We start from the raw sequence: 14,068 nt of genomic DNA on the forward strand, positions 1-14,068 counted from the left end.
CTATTTCCTTAAAGATTCATTGAAATATAATATTTGACCAGGATTTCCTAAAGCGATTTTAGTGTTAAGAAATAATAATAAAGCAAAACTAGTGAGAGAACATGTTCAAAATATTCTTCTCAATGAATAGCTTCAATGAACTTTTGGGCATCTAGAATTAAAAGGAAATCTCGCTGAGGAATATAGTTTTTGGGTTTCTGTGCCAGAAGCTCCTTTTAGAAACTGAATTCTGGTTGCCCTTCTTTTCAGAATAGTTGTCAACCTTATGTAGCCCACATTTGAATCTTAATTTTCATTAGTCACTATAACCAGTCTCTAAAGGGCAACGTTTCGATCTTGCCTGTAGAAGACTTTTTCCAAAAGGGACAGGGACGATGAGTCCTTGAATAAACTTTCATGCAGAGCTAAGCCCTAAGCTGAAGTCACTGAATGACCAAGGGAAACTGAAAGGTTGAGGAAGAATTACTGGTTTGGGTCACATGACCCTGTGAAAAATTATGACATGCTTTTTTTACTTTAAGGAGGCTGCTTGTGAAAACCACAACTCTTCATAGCTGACACATGCTGACCTTAAAATTTCCAGCTCTTTCTCAGAAACTACAAAGAAATTTTATGAGGCTTTCGTTCTTCTCTTTCTTTGAAACAAGCAGTCAGACTGCTTGAGCCACTATTGTGAAACAGTCAACCTTTAGCTTTAAAGAAAATAGAGGGGATTTCTCAAGTTTTATTCCTGACGCACAGAGAAACAGGTTCACTTCTGTTGTGGTTTTTTTTCACTCTCCTTTTTTTCACAATGGGGAGCAGAGGTTTACCTGTCATGAAGAACAAATCCTTCCCAGCTGGCTCTTTCCCAATTCTTATCAGCAAACTTGTATTGCTGTGTCAGCATTTATTAGCACACTAAAGCTTCCCCCCACATGAAATAAGGAAAAAAAATGCAGTAAAACTAACAATTGAGTAAAACAAATGCTAGTTACTGTAATATAGTTGGAATATATGTATAGTTTCCTTAAAATACAGATATTTTTAATCTTCAACAACTAATTGCAACCATTATAGATGCAATGCCAAAAGAACATCATAGTTTTAATTCACATTAATTTATGCTGTGACCATTAACTTCATTAAGAACACAACCAAAAGTCCCTTATATCACCTTAAAAATTAGACATTCATTCCAAGTATTATATTTCATCTATATGATAAGCAGAATTTTGTTTATTAGAATTCATTTTGGGTTCAGAGTATACATAATCATACTATGAGGTTAATTGCGACAACATGAAAGAAAATAGAAGCTTCTTTTTCAAAAAAACAAATTGTTACCTTAAAATCAGTCTTTGATGCCAGACAGCCTATGGAATATGTATCAAAATCTTAAATTCAAAATAATGAGCTAGGGAAGAATTCCCAGGCTATTTTGAAAAATATAGTGGTTACATAGCTTCCATTATGGAAAGTGCATGAAAGATTAATTCTTTTATTCACAAGATTACATCTTCCTGGTTGTTTGGATACAACTCCTGTTTGTGCAACCTGCTATGGCAAGTGGTCAAAGATGAGAACTGTAGTTCAAAAGAGTTTAGAGAGCAAGAAATTGTGGCAGTTCATTAATGAATACATATTTTGAATCAGGGCATGAATCATTGTTCTCTCCAATAACTCACTGTCATAAACTAGAGAAGCACAATCTTTCAAGATAATAGTATACATGATTTTGAATTGGCACGTATGAGTTTGATTTTAATTATGAATATAATTAAAGTATATAAAAACAGTTGCAAAAACTTCCTTCCATGTATTTAGTAATTTTGCCACTATCATATTTAAAATTGAAATTTATGTCAAGTTTTGAAAAGATTATTACACAGGATACTACACTTCTGGGTATGTGGGAAAATCGCATGGAGCCCTGAAGCCATAAGTTAAGTATCTTCACTCTAAGCAGTCATCATTCTGATGTTGTCTCCATGCCACATCAAAGTGATGCACAGACATAATTGCAGTGGTGATTCCAAGTTTTCCATCTTAAACAGATGTGTTATATCATGGATTATTATGAAACAACTGCACTGAATTTAAATCTTTACTAAGTTTCTGCATTGCAAGCATTGCCATCATAGTCTAGCTGTGAATAAATTTTTTGAGGACTATTTATTTACGGAAAAATGGCAGCAGCCATACCCAACAGGAAAGTATCAGTAGCTTTGGTGTTACTCCAAGGCTAAAAAGAGAGGAAAAAGTAAGGGGGGAAAATCCTGAGGAAGCAAAGGAAGAAATAAGGAAGCAACAAAGCAATCCCGTGTCATTTGAATTCACTGAATGACCATCAGAGTTCAAACAACAAAAACCCAAAAATATTTTTAGGAGAGAATGGAGCAGAATGATAGGAAAAAAATATGGAAAAGAGGCACATGGATGTGAAGGCACTCAGTTGTTACATTGCTTTGTTCTACAGGCGCATTTTTAGTAGAAGACTTAAAATTCTATCCGTGAAGCAATGTGATTTATGAATTAAATCTTACCTGCAAGCTCTGATTATCGGATAAAATTACTACTTACCTTATAACATGTCATTCATGGTTCTGTGTCAGTGGAACCTCATAGAATTAATATATTATCTCATGTATCTTTATATAAAATACTGGATGGCTTCATAAGCTAATGTATATAAATATACATAGATTCTTCAGCCTTCTGCTATTTTTGGTGCCCCTGAGCTATTTCGTTTTCTTTTAAAGAGAAAAAAAACCCTGCTTCAATAGGTTCCTTTGAGGCCACTTATAAAAGTGAAGGTGGTGTATGAAGAGAATTACAAGTTATTAGCTGCTAAATTCAGGATTGCTGGTGGTGCTGAACTGTGGGGGTCTTTAACAGGGGTGGGCCTAAAAATTTGAAGCAAGGGGTTCTCTGCCTGGTTGATGGGTGGGCGTGGCCTAGTCGGCCTCCTGCACCCCGGCCGGAGGGGCATTTCTGCCCTCCCCAGGCTCTGGAGGCTTTGGTCATGCCTCCAGGAGGGCAAAAATGGCCTCCCCAGGTTCTGGAGGCTGGAAACAGGCCCATATCCTGCCTTCCCAAACTTCCCATAGGCCCGTTTTTTGTCCTCCCCAAGCCACCACGTCAGTGGTGGGTTTCAAAAATTTTTTAGAACCTCTTCTGTAGGTGTGGCCTTCTTTGTGGGAGTGGCTTGCTGGCCATGTGACCGGGTGGGAGTAGATTGCCGGCCATGTGACCAGGTGAGAGTGGCTTGCCAGCCATGTGACTAGGTGGGCATGGCCAACTTGTAAAATGTGGTGAAACTCACTTAACAACACTTTTGCTTAGCCACCAAAATGTTGGCTCGGAAACTCTGGCATTTGAAGCATGCAAGTCTTAAAGCTGTCAAGTTACAAGACCCTTGCACCCCTAACCCTTTAGGGAAAAAAATCCCAGGGGTGTTCAAACTTGACAGCTTTAAGACTTGTGGATTTCAACTCCCAGAATTCCTCCTCTCGTTCTTCATCTTGATGATGTGCGGGTGGGAGAGAGCTGGAATTGGTTCTAAACGGCACTGAAGATTTGTGGAACATCTTCTATGAAAAGAACCTAGAGGGTTTCAAATATTTCAGATGTTTCACCAGCAACCGTGGTTGACATCTTCAGAGGCATCTGAGCAAGGATTGACAGGGCTTCTATTGTTATATCCAGGGTCTGATGGAATCTTCAACTGTTATATCCATCATTTCCTCAGTACATTGGTTAAAATGAATGGGACCTTTTTCTTGCTCAGTAATCTACTGACGTAAGAATGAAAATAAGTTCAACACATCAGGCATCAGGTTGGGAAATCTGTCATAGATTAGCATTGTCCCAAATACTGAATCATTGATGAAGTCATAGCTGGTTCCTGGTTTCCTATAAACCCTTCATGACTGTAACATGTCAACATGTATAATGGAGTTATTGGCTATTGTTCTGGAGCCTTAGTAGACCAAAGTTCAAGTGCTAGATTCTTGCAATATCTGCAAGTGTTCATATAAAGAGATATTTTTTAAAAGATTGTTGTTTCAATAAGAAATTTTTAGTAACTAAAGCAGTTTACCACTATACTCTTCTGTTCTACTCACCACCAAGAATCCTTTGGGGAGTAAGGTAGAAATACTGCAAATAAATGGATCAGTCATTTTTTTTCACCATATGAGTTTACACTTAGTAATTAGGAATTATTTTAGTACAGATGGTAAAGTAGGATGCAGATTTTGTTTCGATCCTCCAAACTATAGTTAAGGTTTTGTAAGAAGTTTTATGTAATTTTCTTTTTCTCAAATTCTATTATATCACAAGGAATTTTCTTTTTTCTTTTTGTTGCAATACAATAAAGTAACATATACACACACACCCTTAAAAATTTTTTAAAAAAGACCAAGAAAATTATCTCATTTTCACAGAGTTTTAAATTATTACAAAATCATTAGAAATTCTTTGGGCAATCTCTCATTCATGAAAAATCCTTATTCCCATCACTGAAAAGCTAAAATAAGTGCCATAACACTGAAAAGATATAAAATTAAATACATCTTTCCTAAGAGGAAATTATAACTATGCTGTGAATATCAAAAAATGCATTTGCCAGGAGAAATTACCCTATAAAATTTGTTTGAAATAATGTGAGAGAGAAAAAAAATGCCTTTTCAAGATAAATCTGAGTTAAATTAATATTAATGGCATCTATATGACAAATATTCAAAGCAATTCTAGATCATTTGACTAATTATTTTATTTGTTTCATTTGTGCCAAAATAAAGAAATCCAAACATATCCAACACACCTTCCTCCTATTTTCTCCACAACTACCCTGTGAGTTGAGTTGGGCTAAGAGAGAGTGACTGGCCCGAAGTCATCCATCTACCTTTCGTGGCTAAGGCGGGATTTGAAATCACAGTCTCCTGCTTCCTAGCCTGGTGCCTTAACCACCAGACCAAATTTCATATCATCTTAATTTGAAATGGTGTGGAAAGACGGAAAGAAGTCCAACAAGAAGTCTTATGAATTGATTTCACTAATCTGACTCTGTTATGGCTTTAATGTCAGTAAAATTTTCAATGCTGTTTTCTTCTATCCTGATACAATTGGCATGATATCCTGATTAAAATTACAATATGTTGAAATTCTAAAAGATGCATTTAGTATTTAATGTAAAAAAATAGGTTTACTAATATTCAAATCTTGCATGAATTCATAATTTTGCTTATCTATCATTGGTTTATGTTTGTTGTAACTTTTTAAATACTAACAAAAATTCAGTTTTTCAACATCAGTTTACCTCAGAATAGTTCTAATCCATTTAAAAAGGGAGGGAGAGCTGAAAAAATGTGAAATGTGAAAAAATGCTGTAAACAAAGAATGCTTTCAGAAATATAAATAATGATTTTTTATTTTTGTCAATTTTCAAAATGCAAAGTGCAAACAAAAGAAAAATCTAAATCAACTCAATATTTGGTGTTACTACCTTTTGCCTTCAAACCAGCATCCATTCTCATAGGTACACCTTCATAACATCAGGGATTTTGTAGGGTTATAGTCAGGTGTATGATCAACCAATTATACCAAAAAGGTGCTAATGATCATCAATGTCACACATAGGTTGAACCCCACTCATGAACTGAAACAGAAACAGCTGTGTAGGAGGCTTAAAACTGGGTGAGGAACAGCCAAACTCTGCTACCAAGGTGAGGTTGTGAAAGACAGTTTCATGTCATGGCAAGATTGAGCACAGCAACAAGACACATGGTAGTTATACTGCATCAACAAGGTCTCTCCCAGACTGGGGTCTCAAGATGTGCTGTTCAAGCTCTTTTGAAGAAGCACAAAGAAACAGGCAACATCGAAGATCGTAGACGCAAGGTCGGCCAAGGAAACTTAGTGCAGCAGATGAAAGACACATCAAGCTTATTACCCTTCGAAATCTGAAGATGTCCAACAGTGTCATCAGCTCAGAGCTGGCAGAAACCAATAGGACCCAGGTACACTCATCTACTATCTGGAGAAGTCTGGCCAGAAGTGGTCTTCATGGAAGAGTTGCAGCCAAAAAGCCATACCTCTGACGTGGGAACAAGGCCAAGCGACTAACATATGCATGAAAACATCGGAACTGGGGGCAGAAAAATAACAGCAGGTGCTCTGGACTGATGAATCAAAATTTGAAATATTTGGCTGTAGCAGAAGACAGTGTTTCGTCGAAGAACTGGAGAGCGGTACAATAATGAGTGTCTGCAGGCAACAGTGAAGCATGGTGGAGGTTCCTTAAACATTTGGGGCTGGATTTCTGCAAATGGAGTTGGAGATTTGGTCAGGAGTAATGGTGGTCTCAATGCTGAGAAATACAGGCAGATACTTATCCATCAATACCATGCAATACCATAAGGGAGGTGTATGATTGGCCCCAAATTTATTCTGCAGCAGGACAATGACCCCAAACATTCAGCCAAAGTCATTAAGAACTATCTTCAGCGTAAAGAAGACCAAAAAGTACTGGAAGTGATGGCATGGCCCCCACAGAGCCCTGATCTCAACTTCATCGAGTGTGTCTGGTATTACATGAAGAGACAGAAGGATGTGAGAAAGATCTGTGGTTAGTTCTCCAAGATGTTTGGAACAACCTACCAACCGAGTTCCTTCCAAAACTGTGTCCAAATGTACCTAGAAGAATTGCTGCTGTTTTGAAGGCAAATGGTGGTCACACCAAATATTGATTTGATTTAGATTTCTCTTTTGTTCATTCACTGCATTTTGTTCATTTATGAACATAAATGTTTAAAACTTCCATTTTTGAAAGCATTCTTTGTTTACAGCATTTTTTCACACTTGCCTAAAACCTTTGCACAGTACTGTATGTATGTATGTATGTATGTATGTATGTATACATACATACATACATACGTACGTACACACCCACACACAGATACAAACACATAAATATATATGTGTGTAGGTATTGAAGTGAAATATGACTCTGCTAAGTTCAAGATTTTTTTAAAATGCTTTCCCATATAAACGTCTATGAGAAAATAATGCAGTAATAATACATATAGGTCTGTACTAATATTTCACTTGCAGAGTAGCTTTTAACATAGGAAACAGTAAGGCACTGTTTATTTGCCTCCTATAGTATGTAGTATTGTCTATTGCACAACCTCAGCCATTACCTTTGTTCTGTTGCAAACTCTGTTCCAAGGATAAGTAAATCCACATATTTTTTCCTTAATTATCAAATAAATAGTTTTTTATGAGTAAAGTAGTTCATATTTTAAGAGTAATGCTGGCAGCTACTGAATAGTGGTACGTCTGAAAATATTATGGTTCTTTTCCATTCATAAATTTAGGAAAATGCTAGCTCAGAATGTCATATTAGATTAGAATTTGGTCAATGTTGTAATTAAAAGATTCTGAGACATAATAAAGAATCAGTCTGAGTTTGGCAATTCATGCTGTATTATAATTCAGTGTTTCTCAACCTTTTTTGTGCAAAGGCACACTTTTTTCATGAAAAAGATCACGAGGCACACCACCATTAGAAAATGTTAAAAAAATTTAACTCTGTGCCTATATTGACTATATATAAAGTAATTTTCCCACGGCACACCTTACACTATGTCACGGCACACTAGTGTGCCGCGGCACAGTGGTTGAAAAACACTGTTATAATTTATATCACACTCTCATGTACATTAACAGTATATCACTTTACCAATCTATAATATGGATAACTAATTGTTTAAAAGGACTGAAAACTTTTATTGGTTATTATGTCTACGTTATAAGAGAAATCCATTGGAGATGGTTTAATACGTGCCAATATATCTAGTATTGAGCAGTCCCTAAAAATAACCTGATTTGGAGAAAGTTGCATTACATTTTGCCTAGGAAAATCTACAAATTATCTTTTTAAGTGTGAAGAGCTTCCCTTACCTTCATAACTTTAATTCTATATCATTCAATGCAGCGTAACTATTGGAGTAAAGTAGAATTTAAACACAAAACATCTTTCAGATATTTTACACTTCAGATTTTAAAATGCAGTTGAGCCCATCACAATTATTTAGATCGTCCCACAAGCTCAGTAAATAGTCCTCCTTTAGTGATTACAATTGGAGCTGGCAACTAGATCATTAAATGAGGCAGTCCATAAATAAAACCATTATTGTGTTTGTGATTTTTCTTCATTTTCCTTTGCTTTATAGGCCTGTGAAAGTCACAGGAAATGCAAGGAATGATCACAAAGTTCCTTTTTCATCACCATTGGTTAATGAGGCAGTCACTAAAGGAGAATCATCTATATTGCTAGTGATAATTCTGACATTACATTGGCCTCTTTCAATCTCTCTTGGTTGACTTCTCACCACCTTCCTTTTTTCAAATTAGTATTTTTTTAAATATTGCTGGAACAGCAAAAAGCCTATTTTGAATAGTGCTGATGGGAAGATACAGTATGTCTACGAAATCCAATGTATTTTAAAAATCATTTCGTATTTTACTGGCTCAGCAAAACATATCTGCACTTTGGATTTTTTGTAATTATTATCTTTATTTCTTATTTATGCTGTTTGCATTTTAATCATTTCCTATCTATCTATCTATCTATCTATCTATCTATCTATCTATCTGTCTGTCTATCTATCTTTCTTTCATACATACCAAGTATATCATAGCAGGATATAAGTTCAATAAATTAATACCTAGCTTAGGGTTAGTTCTGCCTGTTGCATTTTGGTTTTTCATTTCTCTGGTGACAGACTTTATGGACCAAAGGAGAGAATCAAACAGGTCTCTAAGAAAAAAAATGGAAAAGATGTTCAACTCACAAAACAAACTATGCAAGGAACACGTCAGTCACACATTTTCCCTTAGGGATTTGGTTTAAAGTAAACATGCTGCAATATTTGAAAAGGTCTTTCCTGATGATTATTTGGCTAGACTGACACAATAGACTGAAATTATGCAAATACTCAGTGTAATGCCCAGTTATGTATGATAAGCTAAGGAAAACATGGAGTAAATTTGTATGGCGTGTGGTGTGGTATAGTAGGCAAGAATTTGCAAACCAAAGAGATAAAAGACTTAAGAGTCCTAATCATTTTTCAGTTGGATGACCTTAGTTGTTTCTCCATAATGTGTGAATATAATTTCCATCACAGTAATGCTGAAGCCGAAAAAGATTACAGGAACTGGCCAGCCAGTTATGCACAAATCAGTCATGCTGATTTAGGAGAGACTGAATGATGTTCTTAACCCTCTCTTTTACTGAAGTCAACAATACCTTAAAAGCACTTATCTTTGGAGTGTATCCAAAGATGGTAAAATGCTTTCCTTATTTAATGCCCTGGACCAGATCATTAGTAATGATAATAGTAGCACAGCGGATAAAAGAAAAGCAAGGCATTGGAAGTTCTAAAAGCTAGCAAGGTGAGCTTGGTTCAGTTAAGGGCAGAAAGTGACCAGAATGGGGAGAATAGTAAGGGAGGCAGTTGGTCAATGCAGATTTAGCTCTTAATCCTGACTGCTCTCAAAACGTAGGGCTGCTGTGCACAGGCAATCCCTATAAATTATAGAGGTACTGCTTTGTTCCTGGACTTTGAACAGCAAGGCCCATGGCTACGTGCTAGTCAGGGACAGGGATAATGCCAAAAGGGAACAAGGAATGTTAGGCTGCTGGTTAAGGGGCTAATTCAGGCATGTCCACCGGCCCTTTTCCTGTTTTGTGGAGGCCACCAGAGGGTGTGAGAAAGACCTGGTGTCATTTCATACCTGTGGCTGTCACGCACCCCTAAAGTCCCGTAAAAGTCGTCTTCTAAATAGTCACTCCCCACGAGTCCTTGCAGACAGTATTGCTACTACGAGCGCTCGGCTACAGCTGTAGATGGGTTAGCCCGGGGGGGGGGGGGGGAGGGGGGGAGGAACCGTTTTGTATCTCAGGCATTAAAGCAGTATAAAGAATTGGCGCTTCAGTGGCCAATTGAAGGCGGCCACGGCTCATAGCAAGCGCTAAAGCCGAGGGCCTGAGGCAGGGGTCCCCAAACTTGGCAACTTGTGGACTTTAACTCCCAGAATTCTCCAGCCAGCTATGGTGGCTGGAGAATTCTGGGAGTTGAGGTCCACAAGTCTTCAAGTTGCCAAGTTTGAAGACCTCTGGCCTGGGGCGTTTACACGAGGCCCGGTGCTGAAGCGAAGCGCTATGGCCCCGTTCTAGTTCTATCCGATCTCCGGGGTCCCGAGGCGGAGGGTCCTCCCGCGGTTTTCGCTCATGTTCCGCGCAGGTGGAACTCCCCGCTTGTCCTGCAATGCCAGCCGCCAGTCTTAACGCCCTGGGAGGAGGCGGAGTGGAGCAAAGTCCCCAACTCCTTGCCGAGTTTTCTCTCTCTCCCCCCCTCCCGGCTGCACACACGCAACCCTGTCTTCGCCAAAACTCTCGGCGACGCCTGTTCAAAGGCTGAAAGCGCCACGGCGCTGTTCTCCTCCCCTCTCAGTAGAAAACACCAAACAATAAGGAGTTGGGGGTGGACGAAAGAGCGAGCTGATGTTTTAATTAAAATTTCTCAGGGCAGGGTGCGGGGGGGGGTGTGTGAGAAGAGAAGAGGTTTCTCTGCGAGGAAGGAAGGAAACCGGGAGGGTTGGGGGAACGGAGGCGCTTCCCTCAGAGCCGAGTTTCAGCTTTGCCGCTGCCTCTGCTACGCACAGAGAAGTTGAGCAAACAGGAAACGTGGTGGCTCGCACACACTGCAGCCGCTGCTCTGATTCATTGGGGCTTGAAGCTCGCCCGAAGGAGGACGGAGAGGAGGCGGAGGAGGAGGAGGAAGGTGTTGGCTGCCTCCAGCCCCAGGGAGGAGAGCGGCTGGCCGTCTGCGTGTCGCCTAAAGCCTCCCCTTTGCCAGAGAGCACAGTCCCAGCTCGCCCGAGTGGCGCGATTCTTGCTCGCCTCACGCGCTCCGGGAGTGGAGGGACCCGCGCTCCGAGAGGGAACCGGCTCGCGCTTCGGTCCCCCTCTGAGCAGCGCCGCAGAGAGCGCTCTCTCCGCCCGCCCGCCGAGTGTCGTTGCTGGAGTTGATAAGAGAGAGAAAAAAAGCTGGAGCGACTTTTGTTTTTTCGACATTCCCGCCGGAGACCAGAGCCCGCCTTTTCTCCTTCTTGCTCGGGCATAGCAATATGAAGGAGCAGAACTCATGTGTGGGCACTGGGCATCCCCTCATGGCTGGGTATGGCAGGATGGACCCGCTGGAGCTTGCTGCTAGCCCCGTGAAACGCTTGCGAACTGAGTACTCCTTTCCCTATCTCTTCGCAGAGGAGGCCTACCAAAAACTGGCCAGCGAGACCCTGGAGGAGCTGGACTGGTGCCTGGACCAGCTGGAAACCTTGCAGACCAGGCACTCCGTCAGTGAAATGGCCTCGAATAAGGTAGGAAATACCTTCCCCCACTCATGTTTCCATCTATCGACACATACACCCATCCCATCCCATCAGTTCTTCTGTGCCTTGCTTTATTTTCCCCGCCAAACCAAGGAAAACGTACGTCTACCTTAGCTTAGGGAGAAGCCGGCAGTTTTTTGCGCAACAAGGTTTCTTTCTAGTCTTAAATTGTGCGTGCAACAGAATAGCGCTGCTCCGATATCTTGATCTGTTATCTAAGATGGGTTCATCAGATCTAGATTAAAAAAAAAAAAGCTCCTTCGGTCAGCCATCCTGACAGCAATTATTGTCCACTTCTGCAGCTTTCCTGTAAATGATGCATAAAATTGGGCTGAAAGTGGTTTCTTACCTCCTGGTAATGTTTATCATCCCATAGTTGCTTCGAAGCAAATTCAATTGAAACTCCATAAAGAATTGATCCTAGGGAAACACATAGCAGAATGCAAAACTTTGCAACAATCCTAGCTGTATTAAACACTACATTATGACACTATGGATGAATTGGAGGGCAAACTTGAAAAGCAGTGCAGATTTTGAAACTCTCGTTTTGTCCACTACAGCTTGTTCTGCAAAGTAAGAGAGAAAGAAGATCAGGTGGGGGGGGGTGTGTGCTCAAAATAAATTATATTAAAATCTAAAGTTTCATATGCCATTTAAAGGTTGTGCAGAAATTCTTTTCTATGTGCTGCCAATTCAAAAGCTAAAAGGACAAATGGTTGCATGGTTTTGCAACCTTTATATCTAAAAAAAGGCCATAGGCTTGTATTATAAATGTCAGGGTAACTTAGTAAGTAGAGGGGATGTGATCATACTTTTTGTAAATCCCCTGTAACAGAATAAAGCAAGAAAGCCCATGTGTCCACTGGAGACACATTAGTATAAATTGAACATACATGTGTTTTAGATAGATGACAGATGAAATAAGTTGTTTCTGTAGCTTTTGCACTTGGAAAGGCAACAGTAAATGTGCTGATTAGAAACCACTGTTTCTAACTTAAGATGTTAAACCAAAACCATCAATTTACATATCATGATGTCGAACCATCCCAGGGAGACCTTTCTCTGCATGTCCACTCAGTACTCACAGAAAATACCCATCGCCACCTCTGTTTAGATGGTAACTTTCTGTTACATTAAAATGTTTTAGCATTTCAGGAGGTAGTGGTTGTCACCTATTTTTCATTATTCTTCTGCTTGTGTTTTAGTTTATCTCTGTATGCCTGTTTGTCAGATCACATCTAATTAGAGGATCAAGCACTACTCTTTAATACTAAGAACTTAATGTAATATAGTCATGATAATTTATCTCTGTACTTCTGGGCATTTAACTACTGGATTCTGTTAACTACAGTTAGACTGTATTCTTGCATGGCAAAACTTTCAGGATGCTTTGATTCTGCATTTACTTAGGTCAATTGTATGATAGCAAATTTTGATTTTTCAGACAATTTTCCTTTTTTTACTGAGTCATCGCAATTTGGTTAATGTTCTTCTATAACACATCTATTTTTGAGAAGGCTTTTTGTTTGCATTTATTACTTCACATTTTTAAGGGAACATTTATAATTTGCTTAAAAACAAAAGTTGTGAAGTTGTCTTGAATGTCACTAATGTTAGCAGCAGAAAAATGATTATTTGCAAATAAAAATGGAGTACACTAAGTGCAAGAATATGTGAACAACTGGTCTAATTTTAGTCGCCTCTGCCCTTTAGCCATTAGTAGTTGACCGTTTCTCATATTTGTGTTACATCTCTTATAATTTAATAGGCTTAATTAAGTACTTAAGGATAGTAAGAAGGTTTTTTTTTTGTATGTGGTAAGGTAAGAAAATATTCTAGGAACAATAAAAATACCATAAGTATAATACAACAAACTTTTATGGATAGCAGACTACTTTAGTTGGGGGACTAAAATTTTATCTAAAATTCTGGCACTGGAATTATGATGGTAAATAATATTTGAAGACTCTTTAATGGAGCTAAGTAAAAGAAACATTCCATAAAGGATCCACTTTTCCCGTCACTGCATAAATAGCACCATCCAGCCAAGGTTTCCCATAAGAATACAATGAGCTGAGTTGCCATAGTCACTTTGAAGGTCAGATTGAATGATGCCATCCTTTACATCAGCAGTGAAAATTTACGCTGCGGGCACACAATGGTTGATTTTGTCTTATTCCTTAAAATAAGAATGTCTCTGTTTTAATTTCTTCATTACTAATTAAATTCTGTGCACCATCTACCCTAGCTAGCAGTCCTATGTATACTAACTTTCAACTATGCTTTACTTTACGTTGTACTGACTTGTGTTTCAAGATTGTAGTCAGAAATTACCGTAGCTCAGGAAGACTCTGCGTCAGTGCTGGTGACTGCAGGGTTTCTTTGACATTGTATAATATAAGTAGATATTCTTGGGCATGAACACTAATTTTTAAAATTGTTCTCCCTCTGAAAAACTGATTTCTGCCTCTCTTTTTTAAAGACGATCTCCTTGCTCAAAGGTTTCTGTTTTCTTTGTATACCAAAGAGTGCTGCCACTAAGTTTCTTTCCAAGAGATATGGAGTAGATAAAGATGCTTGTTCCAAATAATCCTAAGTGGGCGTTTTGTAATCCCAGGAACAATGCTGT

At 38.9% G+C, this 14,068-nt stretch overlaps 1 protein-coding gene across 3 annotated transcripts in view; it reads left to right on the forward strand.

Annotated features, from left to right (window-relative positions):
* Nucleotides 1–14,068, forward strand: part of PDE4D (phosphodiesterase 4D) — a 753,870-nt gene that overhangs the window by 677,827 nt on the left and 61,975 nt on the right. For 2 of the 3 annotated variants that reach the window (XM_032212986.1, XM_032212985.1), the window contains one exon: nt 11,315–11,427. The exons of the other annotated variant lie outside the window; for it this stretch is intronic. In XM_032212986.1, the coding sequence (XP_032068877.1) occupies nt 11,315–11,427 (113 nt within the window). The remainder of the gene's footprint in view (nt 1–11,314; nt 11,428–14,068) is intronic. 3 annotated transcript variants of the gene reach the window in all.

The sequence above is a fragment of the Thamnophis elegans genome, chromosome 3, assembly GCF_009769535.1.
Source record: "Thamnophis elegans isolate rThaEle1 chromosome 3, rThaEle1.pri, whole genome shotgun sequence".
Classification (NCBI taxonomy): Eukaryota; Metazoa; Chordata; class Lepidosauria; order Squamata; family Colubridae; genus Thamnophis; species Thamnophis elegans.